Source organism: Pithys albifrons, chromosome 4 (genome assembly GCF_047495875.1).
Source record: "Pithys albifrons albifrons isolate INPA30051 chromosome 4, PitAlb_v1, whole genome shotgun sequence".
NCBI lineage: Eukaryota > Metazoa > Chordata > Aves > Passeriformes > Thamnophilidae > Pithys > Pithys albifrons.
In genome coordinates, this window is record NC_092461.1 from 30,751,109 (window position 1) to 30,774,098 (window position 22,990).

The window sequence follows — 22,990 nt, forward strand, 5'->3', positions numbered from 1 at the left end:
CAAACAAAAAAGGGAATCCCCACCACAGGAACAGTAATTACAAGAAAAAAAGTGAGATTACAGCTGTGCTGGGGACCCATACACATTTCTATGTCCATTGTTCTTATCAGAATATTCCCTAATGTGATAATATCAATTCTGGGAAAGAAAAGAAATAAGGAAAAAAAACATTAAAACCCCCCATTCAGTTTCTCCCACACAGTGATCAGCTTAAGCCTGTGTTTAAATGAAAGGCAGTGAAGAACTGCACACAAGGTGTGTGAGGACGTGATTGCTGACTCAGGAATCAACTCTCCAATATCAATCCCATTGGAACCAATGACTTTCATGGTCCTGCAAAGCCTACAGGAGGCTCCAGACTGATTTCAATGCCAGGGGCAGCATGGACAAGCCCCAGCTCACAGTGACCCAGCTCGCCATTTCCTCCCAACACCTGATCCCATTTCTGTGAGATTTTGTCACTGATGTCACCCAAAACACAACAGAAACAACCACTCTTTGTCCAACACATCCTTCCCTTACCAACACCAGCTGCTGTTCTGCGGAGTGAGGAGTTTCTGGGGGGGCCCTCTGGCAGTTTGATGTCCTGCAGGTTGGGCAGACTCATCACCATGCGCCGGCTGACCCTCTGCTCGGGCGTGAACCGCTTCGAAGCCATTTTCTCCATGGTCAGCCTCCTGGGGGTGGGGAACATCAAGTCTAGCCTGGGAAAAATGAAAATAACACAGAACTGGTTTGAGAACTCAGTATACACACACACTACATTACTGGTGAGTTTTATTTTTTATGGTAGTATTGAATTGTCAGTTTCAACAGGCACCTGTTCATATCACCCTCTTGCAATAATCTTAAATTGTCAACTAGTCATAATCTTATTTATGGATGACATCATCTCATAGCAACAGTCAAAAGGACTTTTGCCACTGATACCAAGAGAGGATGCAGAACCTGAATAAGGAGTGAGAAAACTTCACCTGTCCTCTTCAGACTGGGTGCTGAGCTCGAGTCGAGCGAAGGCGTCCATCTTTCTGTTCAGGCGAGCTTTGAGGAAGGAGTGAAACATGTAGGTCTCTAAAACCTGTGAGACACAAAGGGGTTAACTGTGGAGCAGTTATAAATTACATCTTTATTAGCATGTTTGGCTCATTTTTATTACTGTTACATCTGCAAAATGGAGAACTTCCACCCTAGCAATCACAACCCCCAAAAGACTGGAAAGCTCAAGAGAAACTACCTCAGTTTCCATTCACCTTCTGGGCTTTGGTGGGATTTGCAAGCAGAACTCTCAGACTGCTCTCCAACACATGAAACCAAACTAAAATGAGAAATACTAAGCAAAACAGAGCTGCAAGTTTAGTATTATCTTTTCTGCCTAAACAAAGTGCTGAGCATACTGTCCCCAGTGTGGAGTAAGAAGTTGGGGCACTCTAAATTTACATTATGCCATCACACTGAAGAGACAAATGAGTCCTCTTTTCTCCTGGTAATCCCAAAAATCTTCTCCCTGCTCAGGTAATTATTGTGGTGCCATTCAGAATAAATTTTTAAAAGGTTAAACTGTTACTTTTAGGACAGAGAACACCATAAAAAATGCCAGGTATGACTTCAAAAGGGGGAAAGTCACCACTGCACATTAAAACAAGGTAAAAGCTGGGATCTGAGGCAACACAGCCTGGGTATTTTATAAATGTTCAAGTGCCTCTAATCAATCCACTTGCTGTGTATCATGTAAAAAGCATCTCCAAAAGCTTTAAGATTCCTGATTTTCAGTATTTCTCCAGCAGATGGCATATTTTGCTGCTAATTGAACAGGAGATGCCAAATCTTAATCCTTTCTACTGTTTTTTTCTTTTAGTTCTCTTAATAGAATTCCAGATACCCCCAGTAACTACTCCATATTGTGCTATTGTCTAAGATTTACTTGAAAACAAACCTGCCACTTTACTGTTTAGTATTTAAATGAGTTAACCACTCAAAGCTCTTTTTAAGTATGCACACCTGAGCTTTAAATTAATTTTAAATTTCAATTCATACAATTGCCACCGTTTCATTTATAGCATTAGAAATTGCTGCTGAAAATACTTTAATTATTTCTATTCATTCTGCTCAGAACACTTCCAATTAATTTCTCTCCTGAGGACAAATTAATAGGTTCCTTTTAATTTTTCCTTTTTGTTTGTTTCTTTTTGAGAATGTTTGCTGGTGCCAGAAGCTTTATCCAACAAACACTATCTCCCATTTAAGATTAATCAGGTTGTAACCTTCAAATTGGCAGATATTCTGCCAGTTCTGGCAACTACCACAATTAAAATTTCCTTTACATACTGACAACTCCTTTAAATAAAGGTTTAAGAAATTTTTCAGGTGCGTTTCAAGTGGGAAACAAAAAAGGTGTTGTAAACCACAACTGGTTGATGTTCACGGTCAGATTTTTTTTGCCAGTAACTGTTTTATTCCTGCCAAATTCTGGCAGCAAAGGAAACCTCTGCAACTTTCCTATTCCCCCATGGAACACAATTAAAAGCAAATGTAAAGTGTCAGGTGCATTTCCTTACATTCTTTGTTAAATCTTTGCTTTAACCCATTGGCTTGTTAAACAATTTACAGTATCACCAAAAAAAGGGAAGAAATACTAATATTTTATTTTTTGAGAAGCTTAAATAAAAGCACAACAAGTTTTGCTCTTGTTTACAATAAGAAGCTACTTAATACAGCACAGACTTGCTGAAAATTCATGTCTGTGCATGGAGTTTGGTCCAGTCAGTCTGGCCAAATGCCTGTGCTTAAAACACAGTTTAGATGTAGCTTTACTGACCATCTGCCATAGGATAATCCCACCCCCAAGGAATTATCTGATTTGCTCTGGAATTACAGAGCACCCTGTTCTCCAAAACAGTGTCTACTGTTTGATCTGTTTGTAGCACAGAAATTTGGTAAAGCACTCTGTGAAGGTTGGTGGTTCAACAACACCACGCAGACCAGACTGTGACCATTCTATCAATATTTGGAACTAATCCTGAAATACAGATTTATTAATAACACAGAACCAAAACAGTGAACTTACCTTTTTGTAGAATGGCTGGTCTCTGATTGCCCTTGTTTTCAGAAATTCTTCACTGTTAAACACTCTGTGTTCATAGTTTAGGTGGTCTTTTACCTCCCTGGAGACAAAAATAAATAAATAGATAAATCTGCTTGGGGATTTGTAAGCAAGTTGTAGTTTTGTAGCCCACTGGTACTACTCAAAATATGCTGCAGTATCATAATACAAACCAGAAATCTGCTGCACCATCAGAAGGCAAACTCAGCTTTAATGAACAAGTGTGAGTTACTGAATCGCAGAAAAAGAATTCAAATCCCTACAAGAAGTAAGGCAGGCTCCCTGCTGCCACTGCCATCTCAAATCAGCAAATTCCCTTGGACTCTCTGGGATCCAGGAGACCATGAAGGAAACTCAATAAATGACTTAGGCTCCAATGACTTAGGAATTACATTTCCATACACAGTTCCTGAATCACACACAACCCACTGGAGCATGAAAGGGACCAGTGTACCCATCACTGGTGATCTGAGAGATGTGCCCTGACCTCACCCTGTCCCAGCACATGAAATCAGAGCTCTGGTTTGCTACACCTTGTTAGCAGTTTATCAAGCCACAGGGGATCAGGAAAAAGGCTGGTAACAGAAGTACAGAGCTGTATATAAGTCTACACAACTGAGCACTGTTTGCTTTAAACATGGAACCTCCACACAGACCAAATCACCACCAGGCTCCACTGAGAACAGAACAACTGGCAGCACAACTGCCAGCAGAGATTTACCTCCCTTCACTCCTGGCCGCTGGAGAATTAGGAGATAGAAGGAACAAGGCTGAAAAAAAGAACAAAGAAAGACAGTTTGAAGGAAAGGAGGAAGAAAGCAAGAGAAGCATCAACTCCTTTGTGACACATTGTCTCTTAGAGAGCAAAGCATCTGTTCATTTTTTGCAGCTAAATGTTTAGTGCACTAAAGAGTTCAAGTTCCTTACAAGCAAAATTAATTTCTCCTCATCTTTGCCTGGAATTGCTGTTGCCAAACACTGAAATCCACAAAATCCCCCAGCAGAAACACACCAGGTTGTAAATGCAGCTCAGTTTCCATGCCCAGCTGTCTGTAAAGTCTGTTCTACTTCCCACAGCCAGCAGCTCCTGCCCTTCCTGGAGGGCCCAGCCACTTGTAGGAACACTCCCTAAGCTGATCCAATAACAGACACTGGTATTTGGACTCACTAAATTAACCTTCTGACTGAAAGCGCCAGGGATAATTCATGTGAGCAGTTTAGTACCTCACCCAAAGGGAAGCACCCTGGGGATGGTTACTCTGCACAGCTCTTTGTAGAACTCTGTCCATGGAATCAGATTTTTTTGGAATGCCAGGTAGGCAGTTTCATTTTCCTGGTTGAGTGTGTTACAGCCTATGTAAGAAAACTGAATCATGTAAAAACCAGCCATCCATTTTCTGCCCCTCTTTGTAGGAATCACCCAGGAGTCAGCAACAGGACAAGGGGGCATGGGCTCAAGCTCTGCCAGGGGAAAGTGAAGTTGGAGATCAGAAAGAAATTCTTTCCAGAGAGAGTAATCAGGCATTGGAATGGCCTGCCCAGAGAGGGGGTGGATTCCCCATCCCTGGAGGTTTTTAACTGAGCTTGGCCATGGCACTGAGTGCCATGATCTGGTAAAGGGACTGGAGTTGGACCAAGGGTTGGACTTGATGATCTCGGAGGTCTTTTCCAACCCAATCAATTCTATGATTCTACCACACTCACATTCACTTCCCAGATATAAACAACTACCAGCAGGATTTACAACCACTACCCACACTGATAAGATAATGCAGCTGTGGGTATCAACATAGTAATTAGATTAAGAACAAGGAAAATTAGCATAGAGAAAAAAAGAACAAAACCTACTCTGCATCATTGTTACCATGTCAGTCCCAAACACAGCCAATACTCAGCATTTCTTATCATGGAACACCCTGAGTTGGAAGGGACCCACAAGGATCATCGAATCCAACTCCTGGTCCCACTGTCCCTTCTTGTGCCAACTCTTTGAGTTTAAACAGCCCCTCCTCTCCCTCCTTTGTTCCCAGGTGGCTGCACTCTCCAGGAATCTCATCCCTTCTCAGCAGTTTGCTCAGTTAGCCAAAACACATCCAGGTGTTCTGAACTCCAAATCCTGCTTTTAGCTATTCTGCTCTGTCCAGGTTTGAATTCATGTTCCTCTCACAAGAGTGACCAAGACTCTTCCTTTGACTGACATCCCTACTGGGCCCTAAGCTTTTCCAAGGACTGCACTTCTCTTCCTGGAATCTTCATACAAAAGGGAAGTTCAACATTAGAACAGTTTCATCTGAGATGTTTGAGCAATGTATATGTACACAAATACATGAATTATTGACCTTCCAGGAAGCTACAGGACTTCCTTCTCATACTCCCTCACAAATCATAAGAGCTTTACAAAAATATCCATGAAATACAACAAAATGAAAATATTTTCAGTAACTATGGAATATTATAATAAAAAACACTACATGCACTGACCTGAAGATGTTAACAATGCACTGCAGGGTGGTTTGCTGCACCTCCATGTTCAGCCTCTGCTGCCAAGCCCTTCTGCGTGACCGGAGCTCCCCGAGGTCAGTGCTGGCCCGGAGGTGGCAGAGCTCCAGGTCATGGTGCAGCTGCAGACCCTCCACTCTGCACAGAGAGGAAATTATCAGCCTACCTCCTAACACCAACCAGTGTTTTCACACCCTTTAAACAAAAAAAAGTCATTTAGGCCTCATGCACCTCACTAGGGAAGTGCAAGACTGATTGGCTGACAAGCTCCCAAGATCATGTAAATCACAGTGCACTCAAGAACAGTGAAGTTCAGAGAATAATCTCTATCAAAAATAAAAAAGAAACAAGCATTCCAGGTGCTGCAAACTAATCTGGTGATTATGACTGCTTACTACTAATTGTAATATGTAACATGATTGCTTGTAAACTAATTAATTAATATTTTCAATGTGCCCTTACGAAATACAGGGGGGTTTATGTGAATGAAATAATAGCAAATAATACAAAATGAAAACTTCAGAAAGAGCATCAAGCAAGATTTATGCACTAAAATAAACACATCTCCAACATCTTGTCACCTTTTTATGAAAGTCTCCGCTGCTTGTGCTGGAACATCTGGAATCTCGAGTTCCTCTTCAGCCATTTTTGAATGGCTGATATCCCCATTATCTATATTAATTAGAATTAAATCTTCAGCTTCCTTTTAACAAAAGAAAATAGAATGACTGTAAACACACTTATACTGCAAAAATATTTCTTGCTCATTTATGTACTTCTCAGACAATTAATTATTTCATTAAGGAGTTAAACCAGAAAAGGATTGATTTTTTTTCCACAACTTGAAGATTGTACAGGTAACTAAACAATTATTTTCAAGAAAAATAAATGTCATTAAATGAACAGATGTTAATCTCAGTACATAAACATTCAGTAAGGAGGGAAATGCACTGCAGGGGAACAGCAAGAGTGGTAATGGTCTAACTCCTACCGTGCTAACTTCATCAAAATGATCAGTGTGACATCCCATAAGGAAAGAGGTTGGAGCCATGACAAAATCCAGCATCTGCCGGGACAGGATGGGCACAAAGGTGTGCTGCCACTGCAGGGGGTGCAGGTACAACAGGAAGCACTCAGCGACCAGTGTCAGCAGAGCCCAGTCAGAGGAGAAGAAAACGATTCTCTGCTCAGTCAGCATACAGGTCATAACCTGGAAAACAACCCCAAAATGTCAAATGTTTACAAAGAGCTGTCTGGAACACTCTGCAGAGGCACAAATATTTCCTTACTAAGCTTCTGAAACAGCCTCACAAATTCTGGTTTTCATTAGGTACCTTAAAGGCTTTATAAAGTTAAATAATGGCCAATTCAGGAAGCACCAGTTGCACAGGACCCTTCAGGATCTGAGATATTTTTATTCACACTGTGCATGTGCAGGCAGAGCCAAACCTGAGCCAGTCCTGCTCTCAGCACTGAGGAGCATTTTCAGGGGAAGTGGCACACACAATACTGATGACCCTAAAACAACCTAATTGAACTCCACAGGTGGCCTTTGAGCAGGGAATTGAATCAGGAAACCTACAAAGGACACTCCAAGCCAAAATTATTGCAAGATTCTGTGAAGCACTGAAAAAAATTCTTTTTGTATTTTCTTCTCTTTCTACACCCTTTACACTTGATTTGTGTGAGAGTGCCAACTGTTATCAATCCTTCCTACAGGTCCCTTTCTTACACATGAAAGAAGTACATGAAATTATGCATGAAATGCATGTTGTGAGAATTCAGAATAAAAATCTGTCAATCAGCTTGGGCATTTTCATTTTAAAATGTACTCTTCAGAAATTTAGCATCTGTTTCTAAACCACAGGAGAAAGAAATGCAACAGGCCTTAATCTAATCTGGTCTATAAATAACAAAACATCTTAATAAGAATGTATATATTTTAGTGTGCTATGTCTCTAATATACAGAACTAACAATATTCTGTATTCCTGGACTGAGAAAGTTTTTTGGGTAAATAAACATCTTGATTTTTTTTCCTAAACCACAAATTACCAGCACTACCAATCTCTAAAACATTTGAAAGCTTCACTCAGTGTTACCTGCAACACCTGCTCTGGCTTGAAACACAGCAATGGGAGATGAAGATCTAAGTCAATAATTGGGCTGTCCGGATCCTCTCGTGAAGGAATTATTATCTGAAGTGGTTTCATATTAAATACCTGGAATAACAGATGGTTTCCATTTACTCCTTAATGAGAACGTTCCCACAGCACATTTAATTCAGGATTTCAGTTCCAAGTACAAAATATTAATTGAGAGCAAGAAGAAAAGTATTTGCATACTACAGAAAAGTGAAATAAAGAGAGGGAAATACTAAAAACAAAGTAACTAGTTTGAAAGATTAATATTGACTTGTCTCTCATTCTTACAGGTTTTTGGCCACTTGAATAAATCTTTTAACAGAATTAAACTTGTTTTGTTACAGGCATAACAAAATAATTAAATTTACATTTGTAGATACAACTGGGAAATCAAAACTATTGACAAAGTCAATACAGAAAATAGAAAAAAATACGAACAAAATAATTGAGCATAGGTGGTCACACTGAGGATGAGCTCCGTCAGTGTTTAAACCCTCCAGCTCAGAGCTCTGGGGGTCAGACCCTGCATGGGCTGTGTATTTCAGCACTGGGCAGCTGGTTTAGCACATCACTCAGTTTGCCAGCTATGCTATTTTCTCCTCCACTCCTCATCCCTCACCCCAAAAGGAGCTAAGGAGGAGTCCATGGCCACAGCACTGCTCCCCCAGGAGCCACTGCAGCAGATAAAACAGTGTGTGCTGCAACCACTGGGTGTGACTTTCCCCTCTCAGCTTGGTCTGACCCAGGCAGCAGCCAGCCCAGGGTATGTCATGCACTGCACACTGTTCTGCTCTTCCCAGACCTTCCCAGGCATCACAAATAGTTGGCATGAGCCAAATCCCAGAGGAATATTGCAAACTGAAGAGCATGACTGGTGTGCCAGCTGTCAAGCATGCACCCTGGTACACTGTTATTTTCTGACCTAAGAATGTACAGCCTCATTTTTCAAGCACAGGTTTGACATCAGAAGCAGCCTCTGACCTGACACTCAGGAATGTTGCCCAGTTCACAGAAAACAGCACCTCAGTGTTTTATAAGACATGATGTTAAAGTGCTCACGGAATTCAGGATGAGTAATTACCAAGTGGAGTGGTCCTGGTGGAGGGCTGGGGATTAAAAACAGCTTTGCTGCAAATTCTTTTATGTGCTCCTCAACATCTACATCCTTGAAAGGTCGTAGTTGTACCAGTAAGCTGTAATTAAATTATAGGAAATTACTTATCAATACTAACATGCAAGCACAAAAAAGCCTTACTGCTGATAATCTAGAAAAAAAAAATTAGCAGCAATGAAGTTATTATTCCAGCTAATTAATTTCTAATTTATTAGATCCTTGAGCAGCTTCATTGAATTTTAATGATCCTGCTGTGTCACAAACAGGGGTGGTTTTTTTTAATTCCATGCCTAAAATATTGCTGCATCATATCTATCAGAGGACTCAGAGAGCACAGTGGGTCCCATGATGGCCAAAGGAAACCACAAGTGACATGAGAGGGTGAGATGCAGCTAAAGGAAGTGTCTTGCAGAGGTTGCTTGAGGAACCAAACACCCACAGCTGCAACAGAGTGCCCTGGTGTTCCCCCCATCCCAGGCATAAACCACCAGCTCTGGGTGTTCCTCCCATTCCAGGCATCAGACACCACCTCTGGGTGTTCCTCCCATCCCAAGCATCAGACACCACCTCTGGGTGTTCCTCCCATCCCAACCATCAGACACCACCTCTGGGTGTTCCTCCCATTCCAACCATCAGACACCAGCTCTGGGATAGAAAACAGCACCAGAGGAAAAGAGAGGTCTGGAAATGGGTTTGACTGCAGAGGAATGTGAAGCAAGAGCCATATGTAGCTGCAGGCCTGGGCCTGCATGACCCTGCTCTTTCTTTGCTGTGGTTGCTGCTCACACAAAAAGCAAGAGCATTTGTGCAAACCTGCCAAATGTTGCTGTTTGAGAACTGTATTACCCTAACAGAGGTCACATGGTTTATTTTTTATACCACATCAATTCAGAACATTTAAACATAGACACTATTAAGACTGCAAACCATAAAGTCCAACAGCATTTCTGAATGCAACAATTAGATATTTGAAGTCAGAAAAGACATTTCATTCAACCTAAGTTTCACGTGCATGTTTATAGCAAAAAACTCCAAATCTTTACAAAATGAGAAATCCAGGCCTGCCAACCTATATATACAGAAACTAGGAACTGAGTGTGGGTATCTTCTCCCTTGAGGTTTTACTTCTGTTTGCAGCTTTACTGGCTTTCTGCAGAATACTTGCTCTTCAGGAAGAAAGTGGTCTAGAAAGTAACTGAATAGATCAAAAAATACATAATAATCCAGGACACCATATTTGTGTAGAGCATTTCGATTGCAGAATAAAGACATTCTGTTGTATATTATTGCACTTTTAATTGGATTAATGAGATATTGAAATTCTCTAGATTCCTGTTTGGGAATGCCCTGGGCTGAGTACTAGACTGTTCCAAATATCCCCTAAAAGTCCATCAGCTATTGAGGGGTACAGAGGAGGCAGAGAAAGGGGATTTTGTGTACAGTAGATTCATGAATTTAAACAAATACTCTGTCACACTTGGTAGTGCCTTAGATGTGGCCTAAGAGAATAGGAGACCTGTCTGGCTCTTTTTCCTTTGAGACAAAAAGCTGGTACCAAGACACCCAGTAAATGTGCCAACAGAAACAATGTGCCTGGGAAAGCAGCAGATGCACAGAGAGGGCAGAAGAGCTCCCCAATCAGGACATGGGGCCCACTAATACAACTTACCAGCTGCTGACAGCCCTGGACTGCAAAGGTCTGCTGGAATAAACGAAGTAATCTCTGAAACACTCAAGTGGAGAGCTCAGGACTTCATGAACCTTTGATTACTGATATTAACTGTCCACAGACAGGTGTTTCAGAAAGCAAGAACAGCTCAGAATAGGCCCTCTGTACTGCCCCAGTGCTGGGAGCTGTTTGCACACTCCCACCTTTTCTGGAGGCAGGGACTAATCCAGAGGTTGGAAGAGCTGTTTGAAAGGGGCCTATTCACCATCCAAGACAGGAGCTCATCCAGGACTTTACTGCCAGGAATATTTCACTTTTCATGCAGTGTAACAGAGTGAGGTAAAACTACCTGTGCAAAGTGCCAAAACCTCTCAAGTTAAAACTGAGCATTTCAAATACTGTAGAATAATCCAACAGCCACTGGGTCTGGGTGCTCATCTGCTGGCTGTGGAGAGAGGCAGACACACTCCATTCAAATTGCCCTGGATTTGGGAGTGCTGTGTGCCAGTAATATGGGAATTAGTTACAAAATAATTGGCACAGAATAAAAAGACCTTTGTTACTATGATGACAGTTTGCAAGATCCCCTTCCAGTTCAAAGCACTTACATGGATTTATAGTTTGATGTAGTCCATGTGTCTCAGCTTTTATCTCAGGTTGATCTCAGTTTTCAGTTGTGATTTCTACTACACTTTGCCACTTGAAAAAAATTAGGAACCTGGATTTTATTTAGGAATACTTATAACAATAGAATATCTTTGACAACTCTTCTGACTGAAAACAAGTACCAACCCCCCATAAGCAATTCTGTGCACTCAGCTCCTGATGAAAATAATCTACGCACAGCAGAATTCTGAAGGAAAAGGAAACCTTTTGCTGCAAACAAGTCCTGAATGGAAGCAGAACTCCTTCAAATGCTACTTCAACACCAGGTCTTCAGGAGCAACAGCATCCTGCCACTAGTTCTCAAAGGAAAGGGCTACACACACTAGAAATAGGTGGTCTGAGGTCCACCAGCGGGTCCTTTCAAATCCCTGACTTGGGAATGGTTGATCAGTTGAAACATCCTGCCAAACTCCACTGCAGCACACCAAGGACACCAGTGTGCTGATGAAGGGGTTATTTGTTAAGTATGGGAGGCACTGCTAATTGAGTTCATCACCATTATCATCATGATGGCGAAGCTTCTCAGTCAATGAAAACACTTCTTAGACTTTTAACCCACTGGCCATCTAATTACAGCTAAGGGATTCCAAAGCCTTCCTGGTTTGCAGAGACACAGTGTCAATGCTCTGCAATGTTAGGAAAGGCTGAGACATCTCCAGCTGGACAGGGCACTGTTGCTCACAAGACATCAGTGAGGTCTTTGCTTGCACTGCATTAGAACTTCCACACATCCCAGCAACTGCTTCGTGCCACGTGGAAGAATTTCAGTAACACAACCAAAATAGGGAAAACTGGTACCTCTCCACCCCTTCCTTTTCCTCCACCCAAGGGTACTCTGGCACAGTGAAATACTTTTTCAAAAAAAACCAAAAAAAACAAACCCCCAAAAGAAAATCCAAACACCAAACCCAGAAGGGCAGACACTCTGAAACTGCCCATTAAATAGTATCAAGAAAAATGAGATTTGAAAAAAATTCCAGAAAAAAATTTACTGGCAACTTAATCAGTTGAGTTTCCAGTACAGTGGAAAACAGCAACACTAAATTCAGCTTTGTCACTCACTCCCCCTCTCCTTCCAGTCACACACACGTGCATCTCACAGATGCAGAAGCAAAAAGGAGAAGAACTGTGCAACTGTGTGACAAATTAAGAGACCAGGACAACACACAGGACTCAACGTGGAAAGTTATTGTCCTGTTGAACTCCCCCCTAATTAGTCACATATTTAAAGCTTAGGTGGGAGGGCACTGATGAATCTGAACTCCCCTCAGAAACCAGAACAGATTCAGGAAAAGGGAAAAGCCACCCATGGTAGTTTGCAGGGACACTAATGCTTTAGACAGGTGCCAAACCTTACTGTATGTGATCAGGCAGAGATGTTTAATTATAATGTTTAAAATACCCAGCCAGAGGCAGAAGTTTGCACCTCTAGAGGGTTAACTCTACCTGGTTCCTGAGTGCTCTAAACAGACACAAGACCTAGAAACATTTTTATAACCTCTGAACTTTTCCGTGGCTCTCCTGAACATTTTCCCACTTCTCCTCTAGAGAGCTCTTTAAAAACCCATTTGCCAATTGACTGCTTTGCTTCTCCCAGTGCAGAGATGTCTCACTTCAGAGAAGAAATTACTCATTTATATACTGCATAAACCACTGAAGAACACTGGAACTGTAAAGCTGAATCCATACTATTCCCACCCAGTGGAAAGCTGGTGTGAGCTGAGCTGAGCAGCAGCAGGAATATCATTAGAAAGGCTGGACAGGAATAGTAGAGCACCACAGCTCAGGTATCCATCTGGAAGAGTTCGAAGTGCAGAGCAGCATTTACTTGAGACTATGAAAAGGCAGCAATGAATCAGTTCCTGCAATATCAAGGGCTGATGTAATTGACTTAAATATAAAGACCGGAAAAAGTGATCTGGGCAGGAAAAGAAAAAGGAAAACAAACATTTCCTTTTTATTTCACTGAACATCTGGATGTCCCATCATGTTGAAGTCATGTTGAAGTCCAAACTGTCCAAGGGGAAGGCACTGCTTTGTTCCTCCAGGGCTCTCTGCACCTACACCAGGGAAAGCCAGTCAGTGCTCCAAGAGATCCAAGCCCACAGCACAGGGAAGGAAGGAGAGGTGTGTGGAACAGAGAAATGAGTGCTCAGGTCTCATCCTGGCACGGAGCCAGGTCAGGGGCTAGTGATGCACCTCAGCTGGTAGCCAAGGAGCACACTCTTGCTTCTCTGCTACGGATACAGCCCCCAGTAAAACAAATGGGAATACACAAGCTCCAACCTAAAACCCCAACATCTCTCAACTTCTGTATAAGAACAAATCCCAACTAAGCATATTCTGTGACTCTGTGAAAACACCTGGCTGCAAATTTGAATCTAGAAAGTCTGACTGGAATTTATTGAAGAAAACTTCTTGTACCTTTGGACCACAGGCCTGCAAGTGAAGATACCAGTAATGTCCAGCAGACACAGACAAGCTCCCTGAGGTGAGGAGGTTTTAATCCACAATAGGTGCACATAGATTTTAACAATTTAGCAATAAAGTAATCTCAAAATAAGTGAAATTACAAAATAACAAGACAGACCCCTGTTCACTTACCTTTCAAATCAGCTACACTGCAGAGTATTTGAATGTTTCTGACCAGTGTATCCTAAGAATTTCTCTCCTAAACTCTACCACAGCCAAGTAACCACTGTACTTCCTCAGGTGACTTGGATTATTTCTTTAAGCTGTCATTAATAATACAGATATTCAAGTTCTTATGACATTTATTTGGTGCAGTATAAGGAGTTTTTGTGATTTTCACAGGTGTGGCAAATTCCAGTTAACCCTCCCCCCCAAAAAAAACCAGTATCTGTGAGAAATCTGTTCTCTGCACATCAGTACTTTCTAGACTTAGCAAAAACCACAAAGAAAATGAAGACAACATAGTAACTGATTTCCTTGTTATTCAGAATTTTCTCTTACTGTGTGGACAACATTGACACAGCATTTCTCCTTTTCCTCTCCCCAAAAGCTCACAATGCCTTAACACAAAACTAACCACTGCCTTAGCATTCCACAGCTCTCCTGACCACATCATGTAAATTCGTGCATTAAAACCTGCACAGCCATTGCCACACGGGATAGCAAATCTTACCAGGACAGGCAATCCTTGAGGGCATTAAAATAGGGATATCTGGATATAACACAAACAGCAAATGGCACAAAACAGACAGGCACCTTCCCAGTCTGTGCAGATTCCCGATGGGCCTGCCCGTTGGAAGGGATGCAGCCATCCTGCAAGGAAACCACATGTTAATTAACAGGCTGTGCTAATCATGAAGTTATGGCTGGTATTTTCTTGAGAACCTTAGGGGTGTGATCCCCAATTCCCTCTAAATTTCAAAGGGGTCTGGATGTCTTGTCTCCTCAAAGGTCTTCAGAAAAATGTCAGCCTACAAGACTTAAACAGAAGCATTAAAGAGAATTTCAGAACAAAATGTATTTAGAAAGAACACAGGGTACAACCTTCACCAAAAAAAATCCAAGGGATAAAGTCTCTTCCTAAATACCTAAACCTCTGAATGAAATCTTTAACAGGTTGTGTGTTTCAAACCACTTAATCTACAATGGCAAATATAAAATATGATTTGCCCTGTACTCATTCTAACATAAAAAAATGTATCTGTTAACTAATTTCATCAATTAAACCTGACATTATTGTCCAAGTGTTTTGCTTAATTTTATTTTATATCTTCTAATATGTTCTGACAAAGGCATGAGTTAAATAACATACCTGGATAGGCTGGTAGTGCTGTGCAACAACACCGTATGTTCTGTTGCCACAGACATCAGTGAAGACGAGGAAATGAACATGGTCCTCTTTTGATTCAGAAGTTACATAAAGTCCTCCTGAAATGAAAGCAGAAACTATTTTTAATGACATATTTAACTACAGCTGCATGAAAAGCCATTCATGACAAATACTGCACATTGCCACTTCATTTCAAGAGCAATGTCTCCTTTTAAGGGATTAAAATGCACATGTACAGCCCACTTGAGCTAAGGCTGCAAGCTGCACATTACTGAAGAAGTAAAAAGGGAATTATTCTGCATTTTCAGTAGCAAAACACAATAAATGTGGTTTGTTCACTTTTTTCTTTCAAGATATTAATAAGGTCTGCAATAATGACATGCATATTAAAATTAGCAATTAAATCTGGATGAAGCATTCACTACTTCAGGCCTATCTAAATAACAAATGAAAAGTAAGAGAGTACTGAGCCATTTTGGGGGGCAAAACATAATTTTAAAGTTTGTGCATGGCACTCAAAGCAAGAGTTGTAAGGGCTAAGAAGTACAACTATGAGCCAACAAATACAGGCATTAAAGAGCTCTCAGCAACTCGCGTGAGCCCTCCTGTACCTGGGAAGCACAGCTGGGGCACAGCAATGAGATCAATGTCCTTTGGAACGGTGACATCCTCCGTGTCAGGTGCTTTCTCCTCCCCGTTCACACTCCTGACATCGGCAATCTTGGGCCTCTCTTTCTTCTTTCGGAAGGACCTGCGTTTGCTTTTGTTGAAGTTGTTGCCAGTGGGAATCACCTGAATATCATCTCTGCTGATAAATGGAGGCACAAACACAGACAGAACTTCCGGATCGAGGGGAGGAAGATTTTTGGGTTTTCTTTGAGTGCCCTGTTGAAAAAACAAGCAAACAAACAAACAACAACTAAGCTGACATTCATCCTGACAGATTTTTTTAAAATTACTTTTAACCCTGTGTTCTCTCTACCCCTGAAACTGTGGGTTTAAAAAACACCTTTTCTGCTACCTAAATAATTAATTTTTCCTTCTAATTTTTTGCTTTATATATGTCAATGCAAGGGGAATACTCTGGGCATTTTTAGTAGGCAAGGAATCTTTCATCATTCAAAATGCACCATATGAACATTATGCCTTTGGCAAAAGAAACTAACAAATATGAAATACAGTATTTCCCCCTTTGCAGTGTTAGGATCTACTTAAAATAAACACGGGCAGTAAGAGAAATAAGGCAGTGAATAAAGTGGAAACAAATTAAAACAGCTGAACTCCCTAGAAAAGTCTTTGTTCAAGTTTAGGAAAAGCTGCATTTTAACTCAGAATAACCTCTGCAATTAAAAAAAAAAAAGAAAGAAAAAACCACACAGGATTTCATGAGACAACTTTTACCTTTATAAGGCAATTAAGAAAGTACAATTAAAAATGACAATCACTGTAACAATAAACAAAATTTTAAGACATTGTAAAACACGAAGCCAGGAAAACTTCTCCATAGACTGATGACTAAGTGGAACAGACATCCCCAGAGCATGTGTGAAGCTACATTTTTAGCAGGCAGCTTTGCAAAGCAGGACTGGCCTGAAAGCCTCCACAGCCCTGCAATGAAAACCCTGTGGATGAAGCGATCAGAGATTTCCTCGCTCTTGGGAGCACCTTTTGTATTCCTGACCATACGGTACAGACAAGTAGCTGCATTTTCAATTACTTCACTGCAACTGTAACTCTTCCTGCAAGGTCAAAACAACAAGTAAAAGCTTTGTTTGGCCAACGGATATTTGGAAACAGGAAAGGCGAGTCTCACTGTGGGTAAAAAGCTGTTTCATTTTCAGCTTTTTGCTAACAGCTTCAAAGTCAGAGGAGATTAACCCACATGCTGCTTTTACCTTCAGATATGCTGCAAGATGCTCCTTGAGCAGCAGTGCCGGCCTCATTCATCACTTCCCTACTTTTTAAAATTGCTACAACATACAAAGTTCTATTGCTTCACTGAAGCCAAACTTCCACTGTCCCAGTTTTGAAACAGAAGTCTCAGCTCACATGTCCTAACAGATGAGTCCTCAGTAGTTTTGTTTTTTTTTTTCACATTTGAGCATCACAGGAAAAAAAAGGAGGAATACTTCATGGTATATTATTTATTGTACTCCACCATATTTACAGCAGGATACTTGAAAGAAACTACTTCACTAAGAAGGGGAAAAAACATTCTTTAATTAACACAGAGCGTGAACTAGAAATAAATTGGAGTGAAAAAGATAAAAGTTCAGATAAGAATCCACTGGGATATTAAAAAGACAGCAATGACATTAAAAAGCACATCACAAATTGGGCTACTGAGTGCCACATCCTCCCATGCTAAAAACTTCAAGCGTTGTGTTCCTTAGTTGGTAGGTGACAAAGGCAGTGAAGAAACTGGAAACACAAATAAATCCAACACGATCACTCTCAAACTAACATGCAGCTAAATATTTCAGGAAGAAATTAAGAATTAAAGCTCACCCCTGAGGCTGTAACAGCAGCAATCTCAACTTGGCAGGTTTGCCCTGCAGAGGTTTTCACACAGAGCTGCTTTGACAGGGCAATCCCTGCCTTGCACTGAAGGCATCTCTGTGCTCCAGCACAGATGGCAGCCAGCAATTTAAGGGCCTCAGTGTAACAGCTCCTGGAAGGGCAGGTCCTTGATGTCCTGAACTACAACAGAGGCATCACACACCATTCTGCCCCCAGAACAGCACTGTCAGCACAGTCACTGATCCAGTGACTCAGTCCTGGCACTCAAGTCAGCTCATATTAATGTCTCGGCCAAAGTCACATTTCTTACCCATTCACTTCAGGGAGAGTGAATGGGCAGCAACAGAACAATACCCACTTGTTTCTGCTATTCTGTGTCTCTGCTTCTACTGTTACTTCTTCATTTTGAAATGTTTCTCTTCTGTTGCATTTTACTATCAAATCCCCTTGCATTGCACATCTCACAAACACCAATGCCTTCTCCTTCCCACAACTCTGCAAGATTCCAGGAGTCAAGGATTTTATTCCATGCCCATTTACTGGCTGTGTTCCTGTAACAATGGTGCTGTAAAGGACATGGATAAGAGACAGATTTTTACAATGTCCTCAGTATTAAGACATAAACAAGAAGGAGTGTGTTGAAATCACAGATCAGGGCATGACCTCAGCTATTTGGTGTCTCCTCAACGTCATTCTCCTCTTCCCATGACTGAAGAAGTTTATTTCACTTTGAATGTCATTAAAGAATTGGCTTCCTTAGGGTATAATTGGGTAAGAGAAAGTACAAAGAGTTAGAAAAATTAGTTTAGACTCGAAAATTAGGTTGTAGTGACAGAAAAAGGGGAAATGGCTTTAAATTGAAAGAAGGCAGGTCTAGATTAGATATTAGGAAGAAACTGTTCCCTGTGAGGTTGATGAGGCCCTGGCATAGGTTGCCCAGAGAGACTGTGGATGCCTCATCCCTGGAGGTGTTCAAGGCCACCTCAGATGGGTCTCTGAGCAACCTGGTCTAGTGGGAGGTGTCCCTGCCCGTGGCAATGGTCTGGAATGACACTACCCTTAAAGTCACTTCTAATCCAAACCATTCTAGGATGACCTCTGGAGATTCTTGTTCACCTCTTTGCTCAAAGCAATGAAAGTGCCGAAGTCAGATCAGGTTGCTTTGGGTCTCATCCAGTCAAGTTTCAGAAGTCCCTTAGGAAGGAGATTCTTCCCCTCCTATGCCCCAACCCTCACATAGCTCAGTTTAGGTTGGTCTTGCTCCCAGATGCCAGCAGTTCTCCAGTATAAAGGTACCAAATGTGGGACAGTATTCCAGGTGTGAACTAAAAGTTGTCGAGTAATAACAATAATAGCAATAAACCCTTCCCTTCACCTGCGAGCGACAGTCCTGATGATGCAGGCTATTACACAGTTACCTTTCAGAGAACCACAGAACGGTTTGGATTAGAAGGGACCTTCAGGATCACCTTATTTCAAACCCCTTCAGACCCTTCAGGTCTAGTGACCTTTCACTAGAGCAGGTTGCTCCAAGCCCCATCCAGCCCAGCCTTGAACAGTCCCAGGGATGGGGCAGCCACAGCTTCTCTGGGCAACCTGTGCCAGGGCCTCCCCACACTCACAAAATAAAGATTTTTTTCCCCTAATATCTAATCTAGACCTGCCCTCTGCCAGTTTAAAACCATTTCCCCTTGTTCCTATCACTACATACCCTTATCAAAAGCACCTCTTCAGCTTTCTTGTAGCCCTTTCAGGTACTGAAAGGCTGCAAAAAGGTCACCCCGGAACCTTCTCTTCTCCAGGCTAAACAATCCCAATTCTCTGTCTTTCCCAGCAAGAGAAGTGCTCCATCCCTCTAATCATCTTCACGACACTCCTCTGGACTCGTTCCAACAGCTCCATGTCCTTCCTGTGCTGAGGACCCCAGGGCTGGATGCAGCTCTGCAGGGGGGGGGTCTCACCAGAGCAGAGTAGGGGGGCAGAATCCCATCCCTCGATGTGCAGCGCACACTGCTCTGGATGCAGCCCAGGACACTGCTGAATTTCTGGGCTGCAAGGGCACCTTGTCAGCTCACGCCAAGCCCCTCATCCACCAGCACCCCAAGTCCTTCCAAGGGCTGCTCTCAATCCCTTCATCACCCAGTCTGCACTGCTACCAGGAACTGCCCCATCCCATGGGCAGGACGCTGCACTTGGCTTTGTTGAGGTTCCCATGAGGTTCCCATGGGCCCACCTTGAGCTTGTCCAGGTGCCTTTCACTGCCAGAGCACACACTGCTCACCGATGCTCAACCCAATCACATCTCATCTCTTTCAGGCACCTTGACACCCAGCAGGGCATTAGAGAAGCAGGAAAAAATGGTCTGGTGGTTATGTCTGCCCCACAGGGCCAGAGAGCAGGATGCAGACACTTCAGAGACAAGCTCCGTACCACAGGCTGTAGTAGGGAGATACAGAACCCAGAGATGGAGTTGACAAGAAGATCTGAGACAAATCACAGGCAGCTCACACTTGATACTTGCCAAATCAAAACCCGGCTTTAGAGCTGTAGATAACTTAGGCAAAAGAAGCTTCACTATTGTGCATTTCCTTCATACAAAATACACACCTTCAACACTAAAAAATAAATCTCTAGCTGAAAATATTGGCCTTTGAGCTCTTCAAATTGAAATCTCAGTGACAATTTTCTTGGCAATAAGGACAATTGATGGATGACAGCCCAGAACACTCTGTGTCATGAACTCCAGTGCAAAACTGTACCTTTTTTCCTGGAATCTCCACTAACAGGTCAGTCATAAAAGCCTTTTCTTACTTTGGAAGTGGGTTATATCATATTCCCATTGACTTTATTACTCCATGTTACAATAAAGAATGTACAAACACACTTTGGAGACCAAGCTCTGAAACATTATCGAGGTTTTTACCCACTGTAAATATCATCAGAGAATCGTTACTTTCCATTGAGATGTTCTTATTTTCTATGAATAAGGTCTCTTCTTTCCACATTCACTAAAATTACACATAAAACATATCTCACCCTTTCCTCATGTAGGTAAGTGTTGCAGAATGAAAAGAAAGTGGAGTAAATCTATAAGGTTGCCCTAAGACAGTGATTGAAATCCCTGTGGTACAACAGCTTGCAGGGAGTTTAGTTAATATTGACAAGTGCAAGGACTACTTTCTGTTCAGACACCTTCTTATATCCTGAGCAAAGAAACATTTCAAAACCTGTTGTGTGATCAGAGTATCAGAACACCTTCTACTTTCTGTAGCCAATTTCCTATTTGTTGTTACATGGGGGTTTTTTGAGACCAATGAGATCAAACTGAGCAAACTGGTAAGAATAAGAAATTCCCCTTCTTTTGGGTTCACTTCTCACGCAGATGACGAAACACCACAAATTTCACAAGTCTGGTGGTGACTTAGGGAATTATGTTCCCATGATGAATGTACACATGAATGAGACCCTGGAATGTGAGCCTCTGTTTTGCTGTTATCACTTAAGGGGCTGACATCAGCACAAGCCGTCTCCTGAGCGAGTGAGCAAGCAACCAGCCCAACAAAGACTCCTTTATCTAGTGCTATTAGAGCGCACAATCAAATTCATGTTCAAGCAGAGCAGCCGAGATCCCTGGGAGCTGCTTGGCTTTTCCGCACGTGCTGGCACTGCAGCAATTCCCACAGCCCTTCCCACAGCTCGTGGGTACGGAACAAACCCCTCAGCACACTGGAAGAGAGCAGAATCAGGAGGAGGACTTTCATTGTGAACTCACACGTGAATAATTATATCACTACAAACAAATTATAAACCGCATACTCAAAGCGGAAACCAACCCACGGGCTCCCGCCGTACCCGAGTGGCTCGGGGTGTGCCAAACTCGGCGCACTGAGCTCAGGGGGGCTCAGACCTTGTGTTTTGCTGAGGATACAAGTTTCCAGGCTGTATTCCTTTTATCTCCAGTGGAAGACGGGACGTGAGTTATCATCCAGCCAAGGATATGCACTGTTAAGCATTTTGCTGTTCCTGCTTGTATAAAGCTACAGTGAGTTCTCCATCTAAGCTCAGACCTTGGTAATGACCTCACACCGCCACCAAACTCCCCCTGCTCTGCTGATGTTCGCCTGTCAAAGCAAGTTATTGTTGAGGTCCATCCGCTGACAGGCGCTGCCCCGCACCCCGGGAGCTGCCCCTCAACACGCACCCCGGGAGCTGCCCCCGCACACACGCACGCACACCGGGAGCTGCCCCGTACACGCACACGCACATCGGGAGCTGCCCCGCACACACACACGCACCGGGAGCTGCCCCGCACACACACACGCACATCGGGAGCTGCCCCGCACACACACACGCAACCCGGGAGCTGCCCCGTACACGCACACGCATCGAGAGCTGTCCCGTACACGCACACGCATCGAGAGCTGCCCCGCACACGCACACGCATCGAGAGCTGCCCCGCACACACACACGCACATCGGGAGCTGCCCCGCACACACACACGCAACCCGGGAGCTGCCCCCGCACACACACGCACCGGGAGCTGCCCCGCAGACACCGCCTGCCGCCCGAATCCCCCTCACCTGGAGCAGCGCCCGCACCCGCTCCCGGGGCGCACCGACCAGCAGGCAGACCTCCAGCAGGCCCGAGGGCAGCACGTCCTCCATGGCACGGCGGGTACAGGGCGACTCCTTCCCTCGGGACAGCGGCGGCCCGGTCCGCCCCTCAGGACGGCGGCGCCTTCCCTCGGGCCAGAGGCAGCTCGGTCCGCCCCTCGGGACAAGAGGTGATGCCTTTCCCCAGGGCAAAGGCGACTCGTCTCTCGGCACAGAAGGGGATCGGTCTGTCTCCCGGGGACAGAAGCGGTTCAGTCGCCCCTCAAGACAGAGGCGACTTCTTCCTTCGGGACAGAGGCGGCTCCGCCCGCCCCTCAGGGCAGAGGCGACTCCTTCCCTCGGGACAGAGACGGCTCTGTCCGTCCCTCAGGGCAGCGGCGAATCCTTCCCTCCGGACAGGCGGCTCCGCCCGCCCCTCTGGACGGTGCCCCGTCCCGCCCTCAGCACCGCCCGCCCGCTCGCACGGGAGCCCGCCCGGCGCGACCCGGCCCGGCAGAGCGAGTGCTGATTGGCTGCGTCCCCCGTCACTCTGAGGAGCTCCGGCCAATCAGAATGGCGGTACCTGTGGCGGGCCGTGCAGGGGCGGGGCTTCGAGGTGAGAGTTGGGAGGTTCGGGGACTGAGGAGCAGAACTGAGGCGTGAGGGGCTGAGGCGTGAGGGGGTCAGGACTGGGGGGCTGAGGGGTTTGGGGGGCTGGGGGACTGAGGGATTTGGGGCCCAGGGCCCAGGGCTGAGTGATTTGGGGGACTGAGAGGCTGGGGGAGTGAGGGGTTCGAGGGGCTGTGAAGTGTGGGGAGCAGAGCTGAGGCGTGAAGGTCTCAGGGCTGAGGGGCTCGGGGGCTGAAGGGCTCGGGGGCTGAGGGG

At 43.8% G+C, this 22,990-nt stretch overlaps 1 protein-coding gene across 1 annotated transcript in view; it reads right to left on the reverse strand.

The window, feature by feature from the left end:
- DENND3 (DENN domain containing 3) overlaps positions 1 to 22,500 on the reverse strand; it is a 33,710-nt gene extending 11,210 nt beyond the window's left edge. The window contains exons 1-12 of the mRNA XM_071553764.1: positions 22,094 to 22,500; positions 15,605 to 15,878; positions 14,976 to 15,091; positions 14,337 to 14,476; positions 8,824 to 8,935; positions 7,701 to 7,820; positions 6,591 to 6,809; positions 6,181 to 6,302; positions 5,582 to 5,737; positions 3,065 to 3,161; positions 975 to 1,078; positions 523 to 704 (exon numbers count right to left, since the gene is read on the reverse strand). Of these exons, the coding sequence (XP_071409865.1) occupies positions 523 to 704; positions 975 to 1,078; positions 3,065 to 3,161; positions 5,582 to 5,737; positions 6,181 to 6,302; positions 6,591 to 6,809; positions 7,701 to 7,820; positions 8,824 to 8,935; positions 14,337 to 14,476; positions 14,976 to 15,091; positions 15,605 to 15,878; positions 22,094 to 22,177 (1,726 nt within the window). The 5' untranslated portion in view covers positions 22,178 to 22,500. The remainder of the gene's footprint in view (positions 1 to 522; positions 705 to 974; positions 1,079 to 3,064; positions 3,162 to 5,581; positions 5,738 to 6,180; positions 6,303 to 6,590; positions 6,810 to 7,700; positions 7,821 to 8,823; positions 8,936 to 14,336; positions 14,477 to 14,975; positions 15,092 to 15,604; positions 15,879 to 22,093) is intronic.
- Between the last annotated feature and the right edge of the window lie 490 nt (positions 22,501 to 22,990).